This window comes from Struthio camelus, chromosome 20 (assembly GCF_040807025.1).
Source record: "Struthio camelus isolate bStrCam1 chromosome 20, bStrCam1.hap1, whole genome shotgun sequence".
NCBI lineage: Eukaryota > Metazoa > Chordata > Aves > Struthioniformes > Struthionidae > Struthio > Struthio camelus.
The window spans coordinates 5,069,682-5,092,307 of record NC_090961.1 but is presented as its reverse complement, the minus strand read 5'-3'; the positions used below and the strand labels follow the sequence as shown (position 1 = coordinate 5,092,307).

The 22,626-nt window shown below is 55.2% G+C and overlaps 2 protein-coding genes across 6 annotated transcripts; one reads left to right on the top strand and one right to left on the bottom strand.

The window, feature by feature from the left end:
- The first annotated feature begins 11 nt into the window (after positions 1 to 11).
- On the top strand, positions 12 to 10,554 carry CACFD1 (calcium channel flower domain containing 1). Of its 2 annotated transcripts, none has more exons than XM_068914805.1 (5): positions 12 to 737; positions 793 to 1,649; positions 6,431 to 6,503; positions 6,976 to 7,101; positions 7,217 to 7,328. In XM_068914805.1, exons 2-5 carry the CDS (start codon positions 1,526 to 1,528, stop codon positions 7,326 to 7,328), a joined length of 435 nt encoding a protein of 144 aa, XP_068770906.1. In that variant the 5' UTR covers positions 12 to 737; positions 793 to 1,525. The 2 variants fall into 2 exon arrangements, with proteins under 2 accessions (XP_068770906.1, XP_009664032.2); XM_009665737.2 differs by lacking the exon at positions 12 to 737 and adding an exon at positions 7,471 to 10,554 and having other exon boundaries at positions 822 to 1,649; positions 7,217 to 7,324.
- A 2,491-nt stretch (positions 10,555 to 13,045) lies between these two features.
- On the bottom strand, positions 13,046 to 18,825 carry SLC2A6 (solute carrier family 2 member 6). 4 transcript variants are annotated; one of them, XM_068914804.1, is made up of 11 exons: positions 18,402 to 18,825; positions 18,007 to 18,181; positions 17,222 to 17,384; positions 16,889 to 17,095; positions 16,144 to 16,266; positions 15,410 to 15,511; positions 15,100 to 15,252; positions 14,621 to 14,729; positions 14,221 to 14,394; positions 13,758 to 13,903; positions 13,046 to 13,669 (listed from the first exon to the last, which is right to left on the bottom strand). In XM_068914804.1, exons 2-11 carry the CDS (start codon positions 18,105 to 18,107, stop codon positions 13,514 to 13,516), a joined length of 1,434 nt encoding a protein of 477 aa, XP_068770905.1. In that variant the 5' UTR covers positions 18,108 to 18,181; positions 18,402 to 18,825; the 3' UTR covers positions 13,046 to 13,513. The 4 variants fall into 4 exon arrangements, with proteins under 4 accessions (XP_068770905.1, XP_068770904.1, XP_068770902.1 ...); XM_068914803.1 differs by having other exon boundaries at positions 15,410 to 15,621; positions 16,167 to 16,266; positions 18,396 to 18,822; XM_068914801.1 differs by having other exon boundaries at positions 15,410 to 15,621; positions 16,167 to 16,266; positions 18,402 to 18,822.
- Positions 18,826 to 22,626: the final 3,801 nt, after the last annotated feature.

Here is a 22,626-nt window from a genome sequence, read left to right as displayed (position 1 = left end):
AAACAAGATCCTTAAGCAGCTGAATGTCTTTGGTATCCCATTGCATTGGTTGGGTGATACAAGCACTTTCCTGCTTGGAGTCTGGGCCTTCATTTCATAGCGTGTGCTTGTCTTCCAGGAGATATAATGGCAGTGAAAAAACATCCTTCTCTTAGTTCTTTTTTTTAACCTTTTTGTAAATGGGATCTGTCTTCCTACTCTGTCCTGCATCCCAAATCTCACTGCTATTTATTTCACCAGATCAGCTACGCAGAGTCCCTGGTTGGCAGAGATGGGTTCTGAGTTCTGGTTGTATGCTCTGTATTAATTTGCAAGCTATGCAGCTGCTGCCTTTATAATCCAAGAGAATCAAGGCTGTTTTCACTGTATCCATTTTTCTGGGTCCCAACAGCTTGCCTCTGGCCTGCAAAGTCCTACTTCTACTCCTGTTTTCTAGGGAGAAAACTTGATTCCATTCAGATCAAGGGGAGTGTTTCCCTTTTATCTTGAAGGCAGAACTTGCTAACAATGTTCATGCTAAATTCATGTTCATTCAAAAATTCGTGTTGTCCTTTCCCCCTAGTGCATACTGGCTGCATGGGTAACAGCATCTAGTGGTTGGATAGGGGCAGTAGGAGCCAGAGCTCCAGGTTTCTGCTCCTGGCTTTACCACTGACTTTACTGTGTGACAGTAGACAAATCACCTTCTGCTGAAGCCAAAGCTCAGCCGTGGGGGAAGTAAAACGGAGTGAATACAGGTAAGAGAAAAGCACAAAGTGCTCACATTGGTGTAGTAAAACGGAGTGAATACAGGTAAGAGAAAAGCACAAAGTGCTCACATTGGTGTAGAGCTGAGGCGAGGGCGTACAGGACACAACAGTGGCTTTAAGGAACGAAGCTCTCACAATACCTCCCTCTGTGATTTGGAAATAGTGTTACAGCTGGGCAGTGATATCAGCCTGGTCAAAGCTTCTGGTGTGCGGTTTCTGTGTTCGGTGCTGGCGCAGAGATACGCTCGGGCCGGGCATGCGTGGCATGCAGCCTCCCGCTGTGCCTGCGCCAGCAGCTGCAAGGAGACGCCTGGACTAGCTGCTCCCTTGAGATCTCTTGTGCGTTCCTGGGGCAGACGCGTGCCCTTGCCCCCGAGCAGAGCCCGGCCGGCCCCTGCACCTCGTGCCTCTCCGCAGCCCTTATGAATATGTACACGAAGGGCTCTGCCCACCAGCCTTTTAACGAGAGTGACATCAAAGCCCTCCCTGCTGGAGGAGGGGACCCACAATGCAATACGCAGGGAGACGTGGAAGCTGCTCCCACGGCCGCTGGCATCGCGGACACAGACCCTCCATTGTCAGCCCCGGGGGGCAGCCGGGGCCAGGCCGCGCATGGAGGTGTGGGGAGAGGCCCAGCAGCGGCAGAGGTGGCCTTAGGGGCTGTCCCCAGCTCTTGCTGGAGGGAGACACGGGGAGAGGGTGCCACCTGGGGGGGCATCCTGTGCAGCTGGGGCTCAGGTGGGACGCGGGGTGCTGGCCCCTGACCCCCAGGTGCCATGAGCGCTCAGGATGACCAGTTCCAAGCAGCAGCCCCCGGCCCAGCGGCTCCCTCCGCCGATGACGGCATGACCTGGTGGTACAGGTGGCTCTGCAGGATTGCCGGGGTCGTCGGGGGCGTGTGTAAGTATCCCCTTGCCTTGCAGGCCAAGGTTCTCCAGCGCCTCCGCTTGTGCATGCAAAAGCGTGTGCTGGGGTTCATGTCTGCCTGTCTTTAGCGTCATATATGTGGGGGGGGGGAGCACGAAACAATAGTTTGGGGCTGCAGGTTTGCCCCTGCCCTGCAGATGTAGGGTGCTGTGTTTCGGAGAGAAGGGACTCATGGCATGCCTGGACCGGGGTGGTTTTAGCATGCGCGCAAGGGATGTGCTTTACGCCCACTGACCTTACTGAACTTTGGCACCTGGGAGAAGGGATGTCACTTGGGGGGGATCTGCTAATCCTTGAGTTTCTTCTTGGGTAAAACACTCACCGGAAATGATAGGGGCAGGAGCCAAACCCTTGGTCCTGCCAGAGGACTGTGGGCAGACATGCTGGATGATTTTTTCGGGAGCACCAGGCTCAGGTACTCAGCAGGGTCATAAGCAGGGCTTGAGCAGGGACCGCAGGATTTGATTCATCATATTTGTCTGTCAGGTGTTTGAGTGTTCCTGCAACATGTTTTCTTTCCTTTTTCTGAATGTCAGAGTAGATTTTCTGTTATTCCTGTTGTTGATCACAGAGGGCCTAGCTGTGCTTTTCGAAAGAGGCTAATGAACTTTGTTTGTGCTGTGTGTTTTTAAGGGGTTTAGTCTTGGGCACACAGAAGACAGCGTACGGCAAAGCGAGCCAGCTGCGCTGTGAATTACCTGCTGCCGAAAAGCTTTTTCCCAAGGAAAGTCTTTGCAACTTTGCCAGAAACGAGCTTGTTCTGTGGTGCTGTTCTGCTACATTCTGCAAAGAGATTAATAGCTCTTAAAAGCAGGAGGGACTGTTATGACCACTTAGTCTGATCTCCTGCAGAGCACAGGATGGAGAATTTCTTCTGCTTCAGGTCCCTGACTTCTAGTAAAACAAGAATGTTTCTCAGCCAGTACAGTCAGTCCTGATTTATTCTCTCTGCTGTGGCGTTTCCTTTGATCCCCCTCTCTTCCCGCCCCCTTTCCACGCCAGGCTCTTGCTCGGGACTCGCCTGCACAACGCCGTGGCGTTTTTGTAGCCGACTTTGTGTACTGCGGTATCGCGGAGCAGGCTTGTTGCAACCCGTTTGGGTTACGCTGGTAGAACAGATGCTGCTCTCGCTGTTGTACGGTTTAGCTGCTGAAATTCTGGAGGTGTGAAAGGATTTCTTAGGACTGCTCTTACGGGACAGAACATACCCATCCCGCCGTGCTCGGCCGGAGGCCCCCTCTGCTTCTGGTCCCGGCAGATGGCCAAGACACCAGCTGCAGCGTCTCCAGTGTGGGTCCTGACAGAGGGATTTTGTGTAGCGGCATCTTTCCCACGGCCTGTGACTGTAGCCAGAGCCTCGGCACCTTTTGTGCAGCTCGGGCCCATGCACGGTTTAGAGGGACGTGGGCAGAGGCCTCGGCCAAGCCCCAAGCTGGAGGGTGAAAAGCTGGAGAGGGTGGCTGGTAGGTCACACTGTCAACCTCAAGTGCTGGAACAGCTCAAGGGTGGCTTAAAAGCAGTGACAATTCTTCGAAAATATGTTTTTTCTCCAACTTCAGGTTTACAAGCAGCTGAGTTATATTTGGATTATTTTCCCAACCTTTTGTTCACAGCTTTGAGAACTCATGACTTATTTTGAATGAAAGCTGGGAGTTTTACGTAGTCGAGTGAGTCTGGGAGAAGAAACTTGCAGAGGGAAGAACCAGATCCTTAACAGCACTACAGCTGATTTGGGAAGTCGGAAAACTTGCTCCATAGCCCTGGCAGCCTCTCTTCAAGAGGTTTGTGGTGCAGAGAACTGGACAGCTAGAGACACAGACTGCCGTCACAAGTAGGGAAATGGGAGGTGATGGACAGAAGCAATCCTCTGGTGCTCTGTGCTAATAATGACCCTCTTCACGGTGCTCCTTGTCCAGCATCGCCCTGTTGAAACTGGGTAGTTCGAGAAGGGGTGACAGTAATAACTGGGCAAGCCTGGGATCTGCCTCTGGTTTCAGAGCTTGCTGTGGAAGACTAGAACTCATTTATTAAGTATTTTGGGAGACTGGATTGTGGCTGCTGTGAGGATGGATTACTTTTTCAGAAGGCTAAATTCCCTGTAGACAAGAAGAGAGACGTTTTTTAGTGGAAGTGAGCCTAGGAGGCAACATCTACCATGTGCAAACACCTGTAGCCCACAGCATGCTTAAGATAGAAGGGTCCAAGGGCTGGAGCTGGGGACAAGATGGCCAAGGGTTGGGACCTATTTCTGGCTCTTACACACGTTGGCTTTGTGACCTTGGCCAAGTCCATTTTCCCCCTTGAGTTCCCATTTGTAAGATGATGGTGAGATTCCCTAGCTTTTGTAAAATGCTTTAGGAGCAAAAATAGGGTTGCATTGAGGACAGTGACCAGCTGCTTGAAATGAATAAAGTCTTAGGGTGCGTTTTTTTTTTGTTTGTTTGTTTTCTCCTCATTTTAGCTCCTTGCTATTTGTGCTTCCTCAGAGATTCAGCATGGGACAGCAATCAAACAGCAGAAGTGTCTGTCCTCCATAGCTCATGTGCCATCAAGCACATGTCTGAATTTTAAACCTCTTCTGAGGCCTCTGTGTTGCAAAAAGAAGTCTCTGGGTTGGCAGCTCTGTTCCCTTCTGGCTCCTGAAGCAGGAGCGGATCCCATCCTAGTGGGACAAGGTTGTGGCAGGCTGCTGTGGGGCGCGTTGCAGTGGGAAGGAGACTGAAGGTCACCGAATCGTTATCTCTGTGGCTGTTGGCAACTGCCACAGGGTGCAGTGTTTCTGTGTTTATAAACCTCTGACTCCTTTCCCGCTGGCTGGTGCTCCTGCTCCTCGTGTGCTGACGTAGGGGCTTGCTCAGGTCAGGCTTGCTGGGTCATTAGTCCGTTGGCAACCAGGGTGACTGCTTAGCTGGGAATGCTGCGAGGACGTGTAGTGCTCAAGGGCTGTTTGATGGTGTTATGTAGGCCAAAAATCTGCTTGGAAAATAACGTTCTGTCTCCCTAGGTTTGCTCTGTGGCTTAGATCAAATCTGTAGCTCTCCAAGCCTCTTTGCCCATAACGCTCTGTTGTGCTGCTGAGGAAGGCAGTGATCTGCCCCAGCGGCAGCTGCGTGTCAGGCGTAGTCAAGATGTGGTTGGTTTTGCTGCTCTGCTAATTCTAAAGTGCTTTAAAGTCACTTACCGTTACTCTTAGGACTGTGCTTTCCTGTGAGCAGAGCAACTGTCAGAAGCCTTTGGTGCTCCCCGTGTGCTCCTCTTCTGTCCATGAGCATCGGAGGGTTTGGCAGGCACAGAGAAGAGTTAGAAACCTCTATATCATGCCCGTGTGTCCATGCTGCCTGCTGCTGCCAGCAATCCTACTTGCTGTGGCTTTTCCAGCTCTCTGGCTCTTTGCGTGGGTGACCGCAGATCCCACCCCACTGCCTCAGTTTCTCCCCGCAGCGTGGGGATGCTGACACTGGCTCCTTTGCGAGGGGAGGAGGAAGGTGCCGTTGGAGCACGGTTGTCAACGCGTTCTTTGTCATTTCTTTTGGCTGAGCCTATTTTTCTTGCAGGATTCTCTGAAATACTTTGGGTCCTATGAAATAGTCCTAGGAAGCTTTTAAAAATAACCTCGTTTTGCTCTTTCCTAAAAACAGGGGGCCACTGGCTTGTGGAGTGACCTTAGATTGGTCCCATCGTAGGCCTGCAGCTATGTTTCTCAGTCTGGTAAACAGGGGTAACTATTCTTAAGGGAGCTCTGAGGATTCAGCAGTGGCTGCTTAGAAGAAACCTTGTGCACGTGTGCCTGCTTTTGGAAGGGCGGCAGGATTGCTCACAGCAGCCCTGCTCTGGGATGCCCTTAGCAAAACACGGGCAAGCGTCTAAAATAGCAGAACCCAGGTTGGTCTCATTCTCGGAGAGAGACACCACTGCTCATTGTGCAGCTAAACTTTCCCAACCCAGCCTTTAAGAACCATATGATTTTAGCTGGGCTAAAATTATTTATTATTGTGCTCTATTCTTGCACTGTATAGTAGTGCTCTGTTACTGCACTGTGCTGTTTCCTGTGGCCTCAGCTGCTGCCGCGGGGTTAGCTGGTGCCTCCCTGCCCTGCCTCCTCTCCGGCTCGGCTCGGGTTCCCGGGTGAGCAGCGGCAGCCTATTGCTATCTGCAGAGGACAAGGGCCATATCAAGTGCAGGGAACATTTTGCAAGTTTAATGAGGCAGGAAGTAGGTGCCTGCAGCCTTGGCTTGGATGCAGCCGTTGGGTTCCTCTCCTTCATTACAAATTCAGGACTGCTGGAGCTATTTTGGGCCTGGCTTTAGCCAGTATCCGCTTCCATTTCTGTTAGAGGAGACCCAAAATGAGCTCTTGGTTCTGCCCGTCCCTGGCGGAGTTGCGCAGAGCCTGCAGCGTGTGAGTTTGAGTTCGCCTCCACTTTATTTATGTGTTGTCCCATAGGCCTCTGGTTTGCTCCATCTGCAGGTCATTTTTTTGCTGAATTCTTTACTTGTGGCTGGTACCCACAGGGACCTCCTTGTTCATCTCGAGACAAACCAGTAATTCCTCAGCAAATAAAAACCAGCGTGCTGCTTAAGTGATTGCAGTTAAAAGCAACAGGAAATCAGCCCAAAACGCAGGAGGGCAAAATCGTGATGAGTGCCAGAGCTGGGAGGAACGGCCGGCCCTGCCTGCCGTGTCACGGACCTTCTGTCCCCGCGGGCGCACCGGGTGCATCTTCATGGTCACTCAAAGCCTCTTTGCTTTCTAGCCTGTGCCTTTGCTGGCCTCTGGAACTGCGTCACCATCAACCCTCTGAACATAGCGGCTGGCGTGTGGATGATGTGAGCAGAGTTTCTTTTCTTTTTTTTTCCTGCTGGGAGAGAGTATCTGTTAATTAAATGCCATTTAGCAAGAGACAGAGCTGCCCTGCTGGGCAACAACTCAAGTGAAATGTCCATCTGGTCCTGCAGGAGAGACCCGCTCTGCGACTTGTCACAATCTTCTCAGTCCGGGCAGTTGAGACACTGGATTTATTGTATTCATAGTCCTCTTCTCTTCCTACCCCTTCCCCATCCCTTTCCAGGTAGATACTGGGATACCCCTATCCAAAATCAATCTGGAGGATCACCCTGGGCCCAGAGTTTGGGAATTAGTAAGATGGGGGGGGAAAGAGTGAAGCGAGGCCAGCCCCATCACACGTTTCTGCCTGTGTGTGAGCATCCGAGTGGCTGGTACCCGTGGGAAAGGAGGGCAATGCCAGCCCTCGCTCGGGGCCACACTGGCGGAATTAACTCTCGTTCGCTTCATCTGGAGGCTCAACGCCTTCGTGCTGTTCCTGTGCGAAGCCCCCTTCTGCTGCCAGTTCATCGAATTCGCCAACGCAGTGGCCACGAGAGCGGACAAGCTGCGGCCCTGGCAGAAAGCTGCTTTCTACTGCGGGTGAGGAGGTGACGGCGCGGGGCATCGCGGCGAGCTGTGGGCGCCGGGATGGATGAGGGTCACTGCGCGGCACGGGAAACGGGGCTGGGCATCGAGGGTTGTCTCTGTCTTCCAGGATGGCCGTGTTCCCCGTCATGCTCAGCCTGACCCTGACCACGCTCTTTGGAAACGCCATCGCGTTTGCAACTGGCGTGCTTTATGGCCTCTCGGCTCTCGGCAAAAAGTAAGAGAGATGTGCCTGCCGGTGAGGGGGAGGGAAGGAGAAGGTGGACCCCTAGCCCTTGATGGGGAGGCCTCAGTACTGGGTGCTGCACTGCCCTTGGTGGGCATCCAGAGCTCAGGCCCCCACGCTGTCCCATTTCTCCCCAGGGGAGATGCCATTTCCTACGCTCGGATCCAGCAGCAGAAGCAGATGGACGAAGAGAAGCTCACGGGGACCCTGGAGGGACAGGCTCTCTGAAGCATGTGAGCTCGGGGTAACCTCTCTTGGACACTGAGACACTGATGAAGACATGGAAATCCGCTCTGCCTTCCCTCTGCCTGCTCCCCTCGCTGTTACTCCATGGTTTTCTCAGACACTGCAGCAACTGGAAATCTCAGGGGCTGGGGCGGGCTGTGTCCCTGCTCACACTAGCAGCCAGGCCTCAGCGTGTTGGCCCCTCTCTCCTCCCTGCCCACTCAGAGGTTTGACCCAAACATCTCACAGCCCCTTTCTCTTTTTTTTTTTTTTTTTTTTGCTGCAGGGGTGCTGGCCCTTTGAGTGCTACTTTACATGCTAAACGTGTAGCCTTTCTTCGGCGTGGCCCCCGGTTAACATCCGGGGCCGTGACGAGCCCGCCGTGTTTTGCTGAGGTGTGAGACTCTAATCCAGAGTTTAGCAATACTTAGTGATGCTTGAGCTTGGACTTCTTTCATTGAATAGGTTTTAATTAGGGTCCAGTTAGGTCAGGCACTGGAGGCATCACTGCACTGTAAAGGACTTCTAGCAAAAAACTCGCATGAAGACAATGACCATCTCTACAGAGGAGTTGCCAGAAGTTTTGGGGCGGATCTTGATACCTAAAAGCACAGTCCCCCCTTCCTCTGCATACAGCTGCAGGCAGTTGCTGCAATTTGTTTGAAACATATGAATTAATTACTTTGTCTTAATAATGGTACTTTTCTTACGCTTCACCCTTTCACTGAGGGAGAAGGGAAGTGAGGTTTGCTTTACCTCAGCTGAAAAGGGATAATAATATTCCTTGAGCCAAGCAAGGGCTTTTTGCTGGTGTAGCTAAGCGTTACAGATGCGAAAGAGGGTCCTTCTTTCATGAGCCAGGACTCTGGTCTGGCATCTGCCTCTGCGTCCGCTCCCGTAGCACATGGGACCTGCTCTTTGCTTCTGTCTGGTACAGTCTTTGCCTTCGGGCTCATGTTTGCATCAGTCCTGGGCAAGTTTGGTGTGGGAAGGTGGCCCATCCTTCCCTTGCAAACGCAGAGCAATCTGTACCATTTCAGTGTGCCTGGCAGGTTACAGGCCAGGACGTCTCACTGCTTTATTCCAGGCTCCATCAGTGGTGCTCCTGTCTTATTCTCTATTTGGTTTGTATCATGCAGACCAGAACGGCTCTCTAATCCAGATCCCCCGCTTCTCGTCACAGTCTTTTCTGGGGGAGTTTTAATTTATTTGAATTTACGTGATTGCTTTTTGTTCTGATTAGGAAAAGGAAGAATAATTTATTTCTAGTTATTTAAATAATTTGATGGGACTCATTCTCTCTGGACGTAGGAGAAGGGAGTGCTCTGTTTCCTGTAGTTCAAAGCAATGTCTCGTTTAATTTCGAGTGTCTCTCTCCGGACCCAGGGAGAACCCTGGCTGCTGTAGTCGAGGTACTGTAAAACCCTATTTCAGCCTTGAGAGTGTTTCTCAGACTTTTGGAAAGCGTGTTTCCCTTTTTAACTCCTCTGTCTTCTTCTGGGCCGCTGACTTGACAGAAGTTTGTTTTCCCCCTCTTCCAGGAGAGAGAAGTGAGAAAAAACAGGCTGCAACTCCTGGATTTGAGGGTTTGTACTCGCTCCAGCAATTAAGGCAGTTAGCAGCTGTGGTGAGTACTTGTAGCCGGTAACTGCAGCCTGTTTGTACTCCCCTGCTCCGAGAGCTGAGCTCCTGCTGCCACCTAACACTTTGTTGTCCCATTTGAATCACTTGGGCACCCGAGGGGTCACGCGCTGCGGTCTGAGAAACGCTGCTGCAGCTTGAGGGCTGTTTGTCCGAGGAAGGATCTGTCACCCGGCTGCTCTGTGGCTTTTGAGCAGTGTCATGTTGGTCGCTGTTTATATAACCACGTCCTAAACATATTTGCGTTAATTGAATGACACCAAAATAGCCCCAGCAGTACCTGGGGTGGCCCCGGTGCTGGAGAGAGTGGCTAAGTACTGCTGTAGTGTGTGTGTGTGCGCTGCAGCAGGAGCACGGAGATCCCTGGAGGTTAGGGGGCTAAGCTGGCAGCTGATGTTATTTGTTGTTTCTTTGGTGGAGTTCAGGGAGGTGTGAAGATTTACACCAGTCAGGAACACAGCTTGGGTTTATTTACATGCACAGCCCCTTGTGGCTGGATGCTGGGGAGCTACTTTGTGCTAAGCCCCCTTTCCCCCAGGCCTCTGTACTGTAATTGCTCTGACACCAGCTTGTCTGGGACACGGAATAGGCACCGTCAGCCCAGAGGCAGCTTGTTTCAATAAAGGCTCTCCTGTTTCTGAGCCACCAGCTCTGGGCTGGTCCATGTTGCTGCATGGAGTACCTGGGGCATTGGCCTTCCTTTTGTGTGTGTGTGTGTGTGTGTGTGTGCGCGCAGGGACCACAGCCTCCTGCGTCGTTGATGCTTCCTGCAGTAATAGGGCAGTGCAAGAGGAACACACTGCAGTCCATGGGATACCTCTGAATAAGGCCTGCGGTGAAGCGCAGGTGGGTAATGGCTTCCCTTCTCTGTGAGCTAGCAATGTCCCTAGGCAGTATCTTTGCTGGATGGTTAAAGCACAGAGTCCTGCCTAGTGAACAGGGCATCTGCATTGATTTCAGGGGGGTTTTAGGGGGTTAAGTAGTGTTTAGTAGAAGAATGTTGCAGACTGACGCACGTGCATGTCTTTGGTAGTGACTGCTTTGTGCTGTGAGTAGCTGCACGGTAGCTTTAGTGAAAGGAGATGAAGGGCAAAGCAGAGGCAATGGAGTAACATTTGCAGTCTGATCTACACCCGCAGGGAGGAACCACAGAAATGGGCAGGACCCATGCTGGCTTCATCCGACTGCTGATGGTCCGTGGCAGTAGGATGATCCCTGGGGCTGGCACATGCAAGCGCTGCTCCTGGTCCGCTTGCACGGCAGATAGGTCAGCTCTGCTCCATTGGCACCCACGGCAGAAGTCCCTTGGACGACAGCAGTCCTGTCACGCTGTGTTTTGCAGCTGCTGGAGGCTAGGCAAGCTCATACTCTACTTCAGCTCTGCCACTGTCAGCAGGATGCAAAGCTCAGCTCTGGGCACGCTTTTGTTGAAAACGGGCCTCAGGGCCTCCTCTGCAAGAGCAGAGCTGGAACCTTTGGCCAAAGTGCTAAAAGATATCAGCTCTGCTTGGTGCCTCTGTGCCTGCCCCAACAGGAGGTGTCTGGGGTGCATGCTCCAAGAGCGCTGATTCCAGCAGAACCAGCGTTATCAGGGTGAGCACGTCTGGAGTTGACGCTCTTGGGAATTTTGGCTGTCCGCGCCGTGGCTGAAACTAAGCCAGATGCTGCCATCATTGCAGACGTGGCCTGGTGAAGGATGCATCCTACCAGCAGGGCCTGCAGCATCCGTGGCTTTCAGGAGTTACGGTGAGAGTTAGTGGATGGTCTCACCCCAGCATGGACAAGAGACTATTTTTGTGGAGCTTGATAAGACTTTTAGAGTAGTAATATCACCCTAGTTAATAGGCCCATTCACAGTGCATGGTGGTTATTAATTGTGTTTAGAGGCACCATCATGGTACTTGGAGCTGTACAGGAATAAATGAAGTTAAAAGCCCTGCTCTAGTGATTTTACAGTCTCAACCCAATCCCAACCGATGGTGTCTGGGCTGGATAGCTAATCTAAGGAGTCTCTACAGAAGAGGTTATCTTTGCCAGGTCACGGAAGGGCCTCTTGGGAGAATGGGTCAGAAGTTTTATTATGTGAGAACTCAAGAGCAGGTGATGCATTGCCTACAGGGAGTTGCTGACACTAAATATGGAAAGACACCTGGGTACTGGCTGCAAATGTGCACTTAGAAAAGAACTCTACCACTGTTCACCATGTAAGCTGTGCAATTCTCTTCCCCAAGTGCATTTATACAGCATATAACTCTTCTATGTCCCATTTAGTCACGAAAATGACAGCCCTTGTGCATGTAAGTCCCACTTTCCTCTGGGACGTTCTACTGGGCGCAAAGAGAAGAGTGGAAGCACACCTTATCCTATGTACCCAGGCCTTGCTGCCCTAGGCAGGAGCTGATTTTGTAACACCAATTGACTCTCTGCATGCAGTGAATAAAAAGACCATTCTACCTCTGGAAAGAGCCACTGTGATTTCTCAGACTCTAAGTGTTGTAGCAAAAGCCCTCAGACTTTCTGTACGGAAGGAAGGAGGTCACTCAGAGAATACTTTTCCAATGAGGTTCTCATAGGACGTGAAGAGTCCAACCTCATTTCATACTCAGGCGTTTCCTCTTCAGGCCAAGCCCTGGGAAGCTCAATTTGTCCTTATCATTTTTGCCTCAGGAAAAACATCTGCTGTCTTCAGGGAAGGATTTCACTTAAGTGAAGATTTCAAGACCTGGTAGGCAGCTATGAGAGACAGGGAATGCTCTAGGACAGGGCTGCCGGAGATCCTGCTCTTCTGGAGGTCAGTGGGAACCAGCAGCTGTCAAGATCTCTTGTAATCAGGCCATACTTAGAATGAGTCATATTCCAGCCAGGCCTGGACTTCTTTCTAGAAATGGAGCTCAGCTGCAAAAATTGGGCTTAACGCTGAAATTCCTCTGAGGTTTTGATTTTTGACTCATCTCTCCGCCTCTGTCCTTGGCTGCTTTAAATGAGTCCTCTGATAAGGCACATCTTCTCTTAGGTGATTTCTCTCATGTCCTACTGCAGGGAAGCTAAATAGTAGTTAGCTTTTCCTGCAATCTAGCCCAAATATGCTATGTTAGCCCCTGGCTTCCTTATCAAAGCAGGTTGATGTGTGCCTAGACTGGGAGGACACAAGCCTATCCAGAGGCCTGCAGGGTGCCAAGTGCTTTTCAGAAGGGTGTAGAAATGCTTGGGCAGATCATCTCCAAGGTCAGCCACTGTTGTGCTGCACCGTTGGGAAGGATTAGGTTGGATGTGATACTCAGCAAGGCCATTCACTCCTCACAGCTGTAGCCGCCTCCTGCAGCTCTGTTTTACATAGGCTTAGGCTCTAAGGAATGACTTTAGCATTGCAGGAAAAAGGGGTAAAAGCAATTTGCTACTAACTATGCAGGTGAAATCTCAAAGTGATGGAGGTGGAGGGTCTATATGCAGCCATGGTGGAGGCATCTACCTTCACCCAGGGGTGGGAAGGACCTGCCTCAGTACAAAATATTGTCTGTACCATGTTTCCTACAGTGAATCACTTGCCCTACAGCTGAATGTTTGTCTCTGTTCTCATTCTTCGTTCTGATGTAAAGTTTCTTTGTGAACTGTATTTGGTCTCGTTCATTAGGCTTCTGGTATAAGGTGTGTTTTTAGAGCAATAAAATGTGGCAGCTTTTTATATGAAATATCTGGCTCTGCCTCTTTTGAGGTCCTCAGGTGCATAACACTCATCTGGGAACACGGCAGCAGGCTGCTGTCATCTCCACGTCACAGTCCTCGTCTGCCCTGTCTCGTCCCACACGCCTGCAACTCCCTTCTCTGTAAATCAAGGCGATATCCAGCTGGAAGCAAACTATTTTATTTTTGCAACTACATGACGGACTTTTGCCAGAATGGTGACTACAGCTGTTAACTCTGTTCCAGCCAAGACCTGGGGCTCCTGGGCTGCTTTGGTGGCTGCAGTGCTAAGGAAGTACAAGGTCTCTTGTCCACAGCCACGCATTTTATTGCTAGGACATCTTTATTTCCAGTCTGGTGCTGGACACCTGGTCCTATACCTCAGGTTGATATGCTGCTCAGAGAGCAACGGGTCCTTAAATAGTTGAATGACTCAGGAAGAGAAGGTAAAGTTCCAGCTGGCAATTTCTATATCCAGAGCAAGACAGTCATTGCCACTCATTCATCTCCCCCTTGGAGGGAGCATTATCTTCACAGAGAGCTCCAGTTTCCACCTCTAGCAGCACAAAGATTTTTTTTCTAGCCCCTAAGCCTGTGGGCTGGTGGCCTGGTGCAGCTGTCAGGCGGCAGCTCCTACCTCATGAACGATCTCCGGCCTGTCCGGAAGTAGGACTCAATCTGTTCCAGTGACCTGCCTTTGGTTTCTGGAACACAGCAGCCTGTAAATAAGAAGTTCCCAGCACAGATGACAGTGAAGAATAGGAATGGCACCTCAAGGCCGAAGTTTTCCTGAAAAGAGGGATAGAAGGCACACGTGAGCTGGAGCAGTGGGGCTCTGATGAGGTGCAAGCAGACGCTCCCCCTGAGGCATACCCACCACGACCGGGAGGAAGAACCGGGTCAGCATGAAGGCCGTCAACCAGCTCACAACAACACAGAGGCCTGATGCCACCCCACGGGCTTTCAGAGGGAGGATTTCCGACATCAGCAACCAGGTGATGGGACCCCAGCCCATGGCATAACCTGGAGGGGAGGAAAGGCTAAAGTGAGGCTGCTGGGGCTTTAAAGCCCTTTAGGGGGGTACATAAAAGCCCTGTACAATCCTGCTCTGGTCCCTTGTCACTCATTCCCCCACATTCACACTCTGTCAACGCCACTGTCCTCGAAATGACTTCAGGTGCCATCTTTCTGAAACAGTCTCCCAGGGAGATCTGCCTGCCTTCCAACCCTGAGCCCAAACCTCCTCACCCTATATCACCCTGCCCTGGCCCAGAAACATCCCCTCAAGCAGACACCCAGTCCAGCACTGTGGGTCCCAGGCTTTTGCTCTCTGCACCTACCCATTATGAAGAACATGGTTGCCAGGAGGGGGATGAGGGTGATGTAGCTGGTCGGCTCAGCGTCATGGTTGGCCGAGCTCAACAGGGTCTCATTGGTGGTGGTGCCATTACGAGAAGGCAGCATGAAGTGGATATAGAGCCCCATGGTCAGGTTTGAGGCCAACATGACACCGGCTGCGGAGAGATACAACGGCATGGTGGGACTGATGGGAACGTGATCCTCTGTTCAATGGCTCAAGCTTCTGGGAACACCTCTGCCCAGGAGCTGCGCCACTATCAGAGGTAAGAGACCCCCTGAAGATTCCTTCATGGTTGAAGTTACCACTCAAGCACATCTGCAAAGCCCCTGGAAATCCTTAAAGAGCAGCTTCCTTTGCACATCAGTGGGAGAGAGACATACCTGATACAAAGAGCAGAATCTTCCTCCCGGCTTTATCCATTGAGGCAGCAGCAATCGCCACCGAGAAGAGACGAACCAGGCCAACAAGAGCTGCATCATACTCTGGTTTCTGCAACGGCAAAAACAGTGGGGAAGCTGAGATGGGAGATCTAGGGAAACGGCAGGTTCCTACATGTGTTGGCTTAACTCTGGCCGGTGACTTTGTCAAAGCTACACACAGAGGTCCTTCCTTGAACAGCAAGGGATTAGACAAGAGCAGCCTGCAGCTCAGAGGCTGGGAAGGTGGAGCCAGTGGGCTGAGTCCTGCTCCCCATCCTCACGAGGCCTTTTGTGGAGCAGGTGCTTGCTACATGCTGCTAACCAGGTGCTTTAAAAGTGGCTTTGAACTCGGAGCCCAGGAGCCACACGTGACTTGGAGCATCTAGCAGACCTCCCTGACCATGGGGCGATCTGTGCATGGACCAAACCCCAGGGCTCACCAGGATGACAGATGTTTTATTGAATATTGACTGCAGGTACACGAGGACGCAGGTGACCCCAGAGAGCTGCTGCAGGAACCTCATCACTACCGCGATGAGGATGGGCTTATAAATGAAGGGGTCCTTGATCTCTGCACAGGAAATCCGCCTGCTCTGGAGGAGACAAAATCAGAAAGTTGGGGTGTTAGCAGCCACAGGCATGACTGGGGCACCCAGAAAACAGCTGAGGAGATGCCAAAAGGAGATGGGATTTCACAGTTTTCATATTACTTCTCCCACACGCTGGAGGTGAGCCCCTTCCTCTCCTCACCTGCTGCCTCACACTGTCCTTAATCTGCTCGTACTCCCGGGCATAGTCTGTGTCCTTGCCCCGGAGCCAACACAGTGACCCCAGGGCTTCGTCTTCTTTCCCCTGGGAGAGCAGAAACCGGGGTGAGTTGGGCATGAAGCAGAGCAGGACGATCATTGCGAGCACCGGCACTTCCCCTGCGATGGCCAGCCAGCGCCAGTCCAGGATCAGGCCTAGAAGAGCCAGCACGAGGTTAGGAAGGGAGAGCACATGGGGAAGGATTTCCCAGCCTTGCCTCAAGTTGCTCACCCCAACAGCAGAGAGGTGTAATGAAAGTGGGGGAAAACACTGCAGAGAAATTTTCCACCTGTTTTTTTCCCCTTCAGAAAAAGGAGCATTTTCAGCTGTTGTGAAACGGGAAACTTTGAGGAGGTCCCCAAATCATAGAGGATCCAGCTAGAGCAACATCTCCTGCAGCAGCCAGGGCATAAGCCAGCAGGAGAAGAGAGCAGATGCGCAAATGTTCATCGTGTACTGCTCTTCAGCCTGGGTGAGACCGAGGCCACTGGGCACAGTGACGGCCATGTGTCCCTGCAAGTTATGGTTCACCGTTCCGAGCACACATGCACGTGGGTTATGCTGGTGAGGCTGATTCCTCATGCTCTCACACCCACAATCAACTTGTTGAGAAAGCTGGTAAAAAAAAAAAAAAAAAAACACTCCCCTTCCCCAAACTCTCGCAGTGGGCTTCTTACCCTCCGACCATGGAGATACTTGCCCAGCGCGTACAGGATGAGGGAGCCCAGCACGGCCATGATCTGGGGACAGGCACCCAGCATGCCTCTCACACCGGGGTGCGCGATCTCCGAGATGTAGACCTGCAGGAGGACAGCACATGCTTACCGGAGCTGCAACCACAGCCATCCCCGACCACAACGCGTCCTTCAGCACCGTGCCCCTTCGCCGTCTGCCACAGCCAAGGAGACCCAAGTTGCTGGGGCAACTCGCCCTTCTGGAGTCCAAGCCCAAAGGGGTCAGCCCCGGTGCTGTTGGCATGAGTGGTCTTGGCTTCCCTCCTGTGCCCCTTCCTTGTGCAGCACACTGCAAGCTCTCCTCTGGCACCCTCAGACTCCGCTTCCTGGAAGGACGTGCCCCAGCATTGCTCAATTCATGCCTTCCTCTCTGCACACAACATGAGCTTGGTGCTCGGTAAACAAGGGAGGAAACAACCGTCAGGAGGAACAGGGCAGGGAACGAAGACCTGCCTTCCACATTTTGCAGAGCGGGGAACGAACCCAGCGTCGCCACGGCCCGCTCGCAGCCTGCTCACCCTGTGCACGGCAGCTGCCCAGCACAGGACGCCTTTGCTGTCAGAGGACTGTGCTTCCCATCCCCAATAGCACAGCCCCAGTCCTGAAGCTCTGCTGATGCCTCCAAAAGGGCTGGAGGCTCAGGTGCCACCTTGTCTCCTGCCACGCAAAGCCCTGGGAAACTCATTACCGGGATGGAAGCGGACGTCACGCCACCGGCGTAGCCCGTCAGCACTCGCCCCAGCAGCAGCATCCAGATGCCCTGGGCGCTGCCCATCAGGGCGTATCCCACGGCGGAGGGCACGGCCGAGAACATGATGCTGAGCTTGCGGCCCAGGCGGTCGTTCAGCAGCATGGCGCTGAGTCCTCCTGCGGCCGCCCCCAGCGTGAACACCGACTGCGGGCGACAGAAAGGCGGCTCAGTGGGTCGGGGTGGCAGGACGCGGAGGACCAGCTCCCCCCTCTCACTGCACGCCCGGGCCAGCGGCTCTGTCCTCCTAGCTGGGAACATCGCCCTTCTTACCCCGAACCAGGATGCTTTGTGCGGGTCCAGCTTCAGGGCGGGGATGGGATACACCTCTAGGACAGGGATCACAGGAGACGGGTAAACCAGGGCAAAACCGAAACTGAAGTTCCCCAGGACCGCGGCAAACACCGCCAGGTAGAGCCGCTTGTTGTGGAGGCTCCTGAGGGAGGGACAGAGCGAGAAGCACGCGTGACGGACGCCTTCATCCCTCCCCACCGCAGCACCAGCTCGGTTTTGCAGCTTTCCCCCATGCAGCCCGGCCCCGCTGGAGCCTCGGCAAAGGCCAAACAAGAGCGGCAGAGGGTCTTTCCCAGGGAAGGGCCCCGAGCGGCTGGTGGGACTTTCTCGGAGCCGTGCTGCCGGCAGCCCCACCGATGCTTTCCAGCCCGCCACGCTGTTTCCAGCCAGTCAAACGGGTTGAAAAAAGCAGAAGTTGGAGCCGGGCTGCACCACAAAGCCAGCTCGCGGCGGGCTGCCGGCTCGGCTCGCCCCGCCGCCGGCCGGGTGCAGGCGCAGCGGGGACGCGGGTGTCTCGCAGAGTCCCCGTGTTTGCCTCCGCGGGAGCCTCCGTGCCCCGCGAGACCTGGGCGACCCCGAGATGCTGCCCGCGCGCAGCTCTCCCAGGCAGGCGCGTCCAGCACCGCGAGCCCCGGGCAGGACGAGACCCCGGCAACAACCGCAGCGAGGGATGGGGTGGGGTGGGGTGGGATGGGGCCTCGCAGGCGCTTCCCCAGCCCCGCGCAGCCCCCCGGCCGCAGCCAGCCCCCGGCCCCGGCTCTTACGCGAGGTACTCCTTGTCGAGCCTCCTGGCAGCGCTGCTGGGGAAGGTCCGGTACGTGGAGCTCGGCTTCCTCACGAGGGGCTCCCGCGCGCTCGGCTCCATGGTGGCAGCGGGCCACGGGTACCGCTCTGCTCCGCTCTCTAGGCTGCCCCCGTCCCCACTGCTTCCTCCGGGCGCTGGGAGGAAGAGGCAGCCGAAAGCGAAAGGGGAGAGGCAGCGGCGTTGCTTAATCAGAGAAATCTGTGCCTCGTGGGCTCACACCCCGCGAGCTTCTGCGGAGGAAGCTGGGGCAGGGGGCGATGGAAAACCAGCAGCCAAAGCGCCCCGGGGAAACGCTGGCGCACGCCGGGCCCCACCGGGCTCCCGTGCAGCCCCCTCGCCAGCACCGACCCTCACCGCTGCGGCGACGGTCCTCCCGGAATCGCTTCCTCTCCGCCAGCAGAAAGGTCTCCTTTCCAAGGTCGCTCCGCTCCCAGCACAAACTAGACGGGCCGAACGCTCTTACTTTTCGCCAGGGTGAATTGCATCTGCGTTCACCGCTGTGCTGGTAAAGGGTTTTCGAGAGACCTGAGAAAGAGGAAGACCAGGAAACCAGAGGAAGTCAACCATGGAGAGAGAAGAGGGCTGGGGAAGAGGCAGCAGGTGAAGGAGATGATGAGCTGGAGGAGGAGGGCGGCAGTGAGCCCCCATTGGGAGCAGCTGCCGGGCCGGGCAGGCTCGGCGGGTCGCGTTGTGCCGGGACGTTGGCAGCTCCTGGGGCGCTCCGAGGTCCAAGCTCACCCTGCAGGAAAGGGGGGACTGCTGGCTTTATGTTCAGATTTAATTAATTTTATTTAGTCTTTCCCTAAACCACTGCTATGCTCCTCTCTTTTCCATCGTTAACCTCAGTCCCCGGCACTTTTGGGACCGTCTGGGTGTTTTCTGCACCACCGAGGTCGGGGAAAAGCCGACCGGCTCCATGGGCCCCTGGGGGAGGTGAAGCTCAGCCCTGCCGGCCTGGGGACGAAGGGCTGCCACATGTCCTGCCCCGGCCAGCGGGAGCGGGGCTCGCTACGCTCTTCCCTCCCCGCCGAGCCCCGGCGCCGTCTAGTTCTCCTTGTACAACCGCCAAGGGCTGCGTTTAGCATCCGATCGATGTGGGGGATTTTCAGCTGACTCAGGCGCTCGGGGCTGTGATTTCTCTGCAGGAAGAAAAGTCACAGAGCGAGGGGACTTCAGGGTGGCAGGCTAGCTCATCTGAAAATTTCCCAGGGCCCGCGGTGGCCTGAGTGGGGATGTCACAACGGCCTCCACCCACCCCGAGGAAGTGGCTTTCTCAGCTGCAGCTGATGGTCGCAGCGGGATCCTCTGCAGAGCCAGGACCTGCTGGGTGGTTGAAGGCTTGCAGGGAGCTGCTGGTAGTGACAAATCCCTCTGTCCCCTCCAGTCCCAGACCTCCTGCCGGGAGTCCCTGGAAAAGGCAGTACGAAATGCATGGTTGCTCTGTGCAGTGAAAAGCAACCATGCAATGAAGTGGATTTTCATGGCCGAAGCAGAGCCTGGGAGGTGCTGGGCATGCCAGCTGCGAGGTGCAGTGCCTGCTGAAGCACGTTTCCGCTGCTGACTCCAAAGCGCGGGTGATTTGGGAGAGGCAAGCAGCTGGCATTGCTTGAGGGTCCTTCCCTTTGGACACGGGGGTTGCCTTTTCATACTGCATCTCCTTGGCGTGGGCCGGTGCTGGGACGCTGAGCGCGTCTCATTGCCCCGCGCTCGGGAAGCGTTACTGCCAGTTGCCTTTTGCAGACCAAGGAACATCTGCAGCAGCAATTCTCAGCATCCTTCCTTGTCCAATTCACTCAGGCCGCTCCCCGAGCAAGTTCTCCTCCCGGGGCGCTGCCTGGGCTCCGGGCCCCACTGTTTCCATTGCAGAGGGCCGTACTTTTTGGGCGAAGTGTCATTTAACAGGGCACAGGCAGTGCTTTGCTGCCCTGGCAGGGAAGGGGAAGCGTTCTGCTTTTCCAAGCAAAGCACCCCGAACGCAGGTCCCCCGAGCAGCGTGGGGGGCAGCTGCCCTCCCCGGGGCCGAGGGCTGGAAGTGCTGCCAGGCGCAGCCCCAGCTGGGGCTCGTCTGGGTGGAAACCCGGCCGCAGGGGCTGAGCCCATCCGCGGCCGTGCGAGGCTGTTGTGTCCGTGGGAGCTCTGAGGAGCGAGGCTGATGCTGGGTAAGTGCTTGTCTCCTCTTCCTCCTCCTCTGTGCTGGGCATTTCGGGGGGCTTCGTGTGCCTGGTTGCAGGGCCCCTGCTGGGAGCTATTTTGCTTCGAACAGCCATGTGAAACCATTGCACTGTCTTTAGCGACTCGGCTGAGTTATCTTTGGGCCCCTCGCCTGGAACCGGTGCGGGAGGTGCACGCTTTGGGGCGGGAGCCCGGCATCCGTGCACCCGTGGCCGGAGAGCTCCCTTGCAAGCGACCGCCGCTGCGGCAGGACGGCCTCGCGGTTGCGGCGGGTCCCCAAGCATCCGCACCGGGCGGCTGGGAGCGCGGTGGCGGGGTGCGGGACCACCCCTTGTCCGGTGACCTGTCCCCCGCGAGCGCGGGCTGGAGGCCGGATTAATTCTTATGCTTCTGGCTGCAAAGCAGCTAGTAATCCGTCGTCCAGCCTACAGAAAGGCACTGGCTGTTCTCGCTGTATTCACGTGCTAATTCGACTACCAAGCGTTTTTCCCAGAGAGCCCAGCTTGCGAGCGGCCCCGGTGCTGGCAGCCCTTCGGGAAGGCAGCCGGGGCGGCTTAGCGGGATCATCGCCGGCGGCGCTCGGTGCTCCCGTCGCCCGGGCTGGGAGCGGGCGCCGGGCCGTGTCCGTCCCCGGGGCAGGCCGTGCAGCCCGGGGAGGGGGCTCGAGGCGAGGGGCTGCAGGGCACCGCTCTCACCGGGGTGCCGGTGTCCCAAGGGGGCTGCGGCGGCCGGCGCGGGCAGTGCCGCTGCCTCAGCCGGATTTTGCAGGGGCTGCAGGACACTTGTCCGTGGTCGCTGCACACGTTTCACCCCCCCCCCCAGTATATTTGGGGCAACAAAGCGTGTTGGAGAGGAGCCCTGAGCCGTAGCAGCTGGCTCGCTCTGAAACACAAAGCGTTATCCAGTTTCTGCGGGGATTTGTCAACTGCTTCGAGCAGGAAATTACTTCGTGTCTTGAAAAAACTCCAAGCACCTGTATGGATGGAAAGCACATGGGTATTCGGGGCCGGCGGGGCGGGGGCGAGCCGGCGGGGCCGCGCAGCGGGCCGGAGCGAGCGCCGGGACCCTCGGCTTTTTGGCGATGCGCGCAGCAGCGCGTCGTTCCCGCCTCGCACCCTCCTCGGCTTCCCCGGGGGGTCTCCCGGGCTTTCTGTAGGTCCCACCAAAACACGCGAAGGGCGGGTGAGGTGGGAGAGGACGCTCTGCGTTAGCGGCGTCCGCGGCGATCTCCGTGCCAGGAAGCCGAACCGGCTCCTGCCCTGCTCCCCGTCCCCGCGTGGGGCTGCAGAGCCTCGAACGCCGAACGGGAAGAAGCAAGACGCCGCTTCGTGAAAGCACGGCGAACCGCTCCGGGGCTGATTTAAAGGGCGATATGGCTTTGCTGAGAGCTGTTGGCCGGCTCGGCGGGAGTGATGCATTGCTGCGGCTCGGTAGGCTCTGCCTCCCCCTCCGACAGCTGTGCGATAGATCATGAACATATGCAAAAAAACACGCTGCATCAAAGCCACTTGGCAGCTTAACTAACCCAATTCATAAATTAATTTCTGTTCCTCTTGTAAGGGAGAAATCAGTCACTCCTCAAGGCTATCCGTCTCTATCGCTCCTCTGGCCATATCCTTTCATAAATCTCCCCCTCCGAGTCTGAGCTGGTGATTGCTGGGTCAAGATGCAATAACGCTTAGGGGCTGCGTCGGGCTCCGCGGCCGCGGGGGGCTCGGGGACAGGCAGCGCCCAGGCACCGGTGCCACCCGGGGGGTGGTTTGCCCCGGCTTGCTGGGCAGGTTGGTTTTCTCTGTCGCCCTGCCACCGCCGATGGCGAGGCCACGGCAAAGCCAGTGCTCAGCTTCGCCGCAAATGGTGCGAGGAGCGAAGCTGCCCCCGTAGCCCCGTGCCACGTGCGGGAGGGCAGCAGGCCATGGGTTTCGGGGGGACGGCAGGGCCTGGTGGCGCACGGTCTGGGCACACGCGGGGACAGCTGCACCCGTCCGGTCCTCACCAGAGCTTTCGAGGGAGCAATGGCTTTGCACAACGGTGCTTTGCACAATGAGGCTTTGCACGTCCTGCTGCAGCCTGGAGGCTGGCTGGCGCGCGCGGTCGCCGCTGCTCAGCCTCCTTCGCCGGCTGGCGTTTCCAAACAGACGCGCAGCAACCGGCTCTTCTCTGTTATAGCCCTCAGCCCGCTCCCCCTTTCCGAAAAAACTCACCACCTCTTCAGGCTGCCATCTGTTTATTTGGTTGGACTCGGAGCTCGCTGAAAAGTCTTGTGGTGGCTGAAGCGATGCAGAGTAGAAGAACAGAGCCTGGCAGGCTGCATGGTGAGTGGAAAATCGTTTTTTTGGGGACTTTCTGGAGTTTGAAGCCCCGATGATGGATGTGCATGCAAGAGATGGTAATAGCTTTGTAAGTA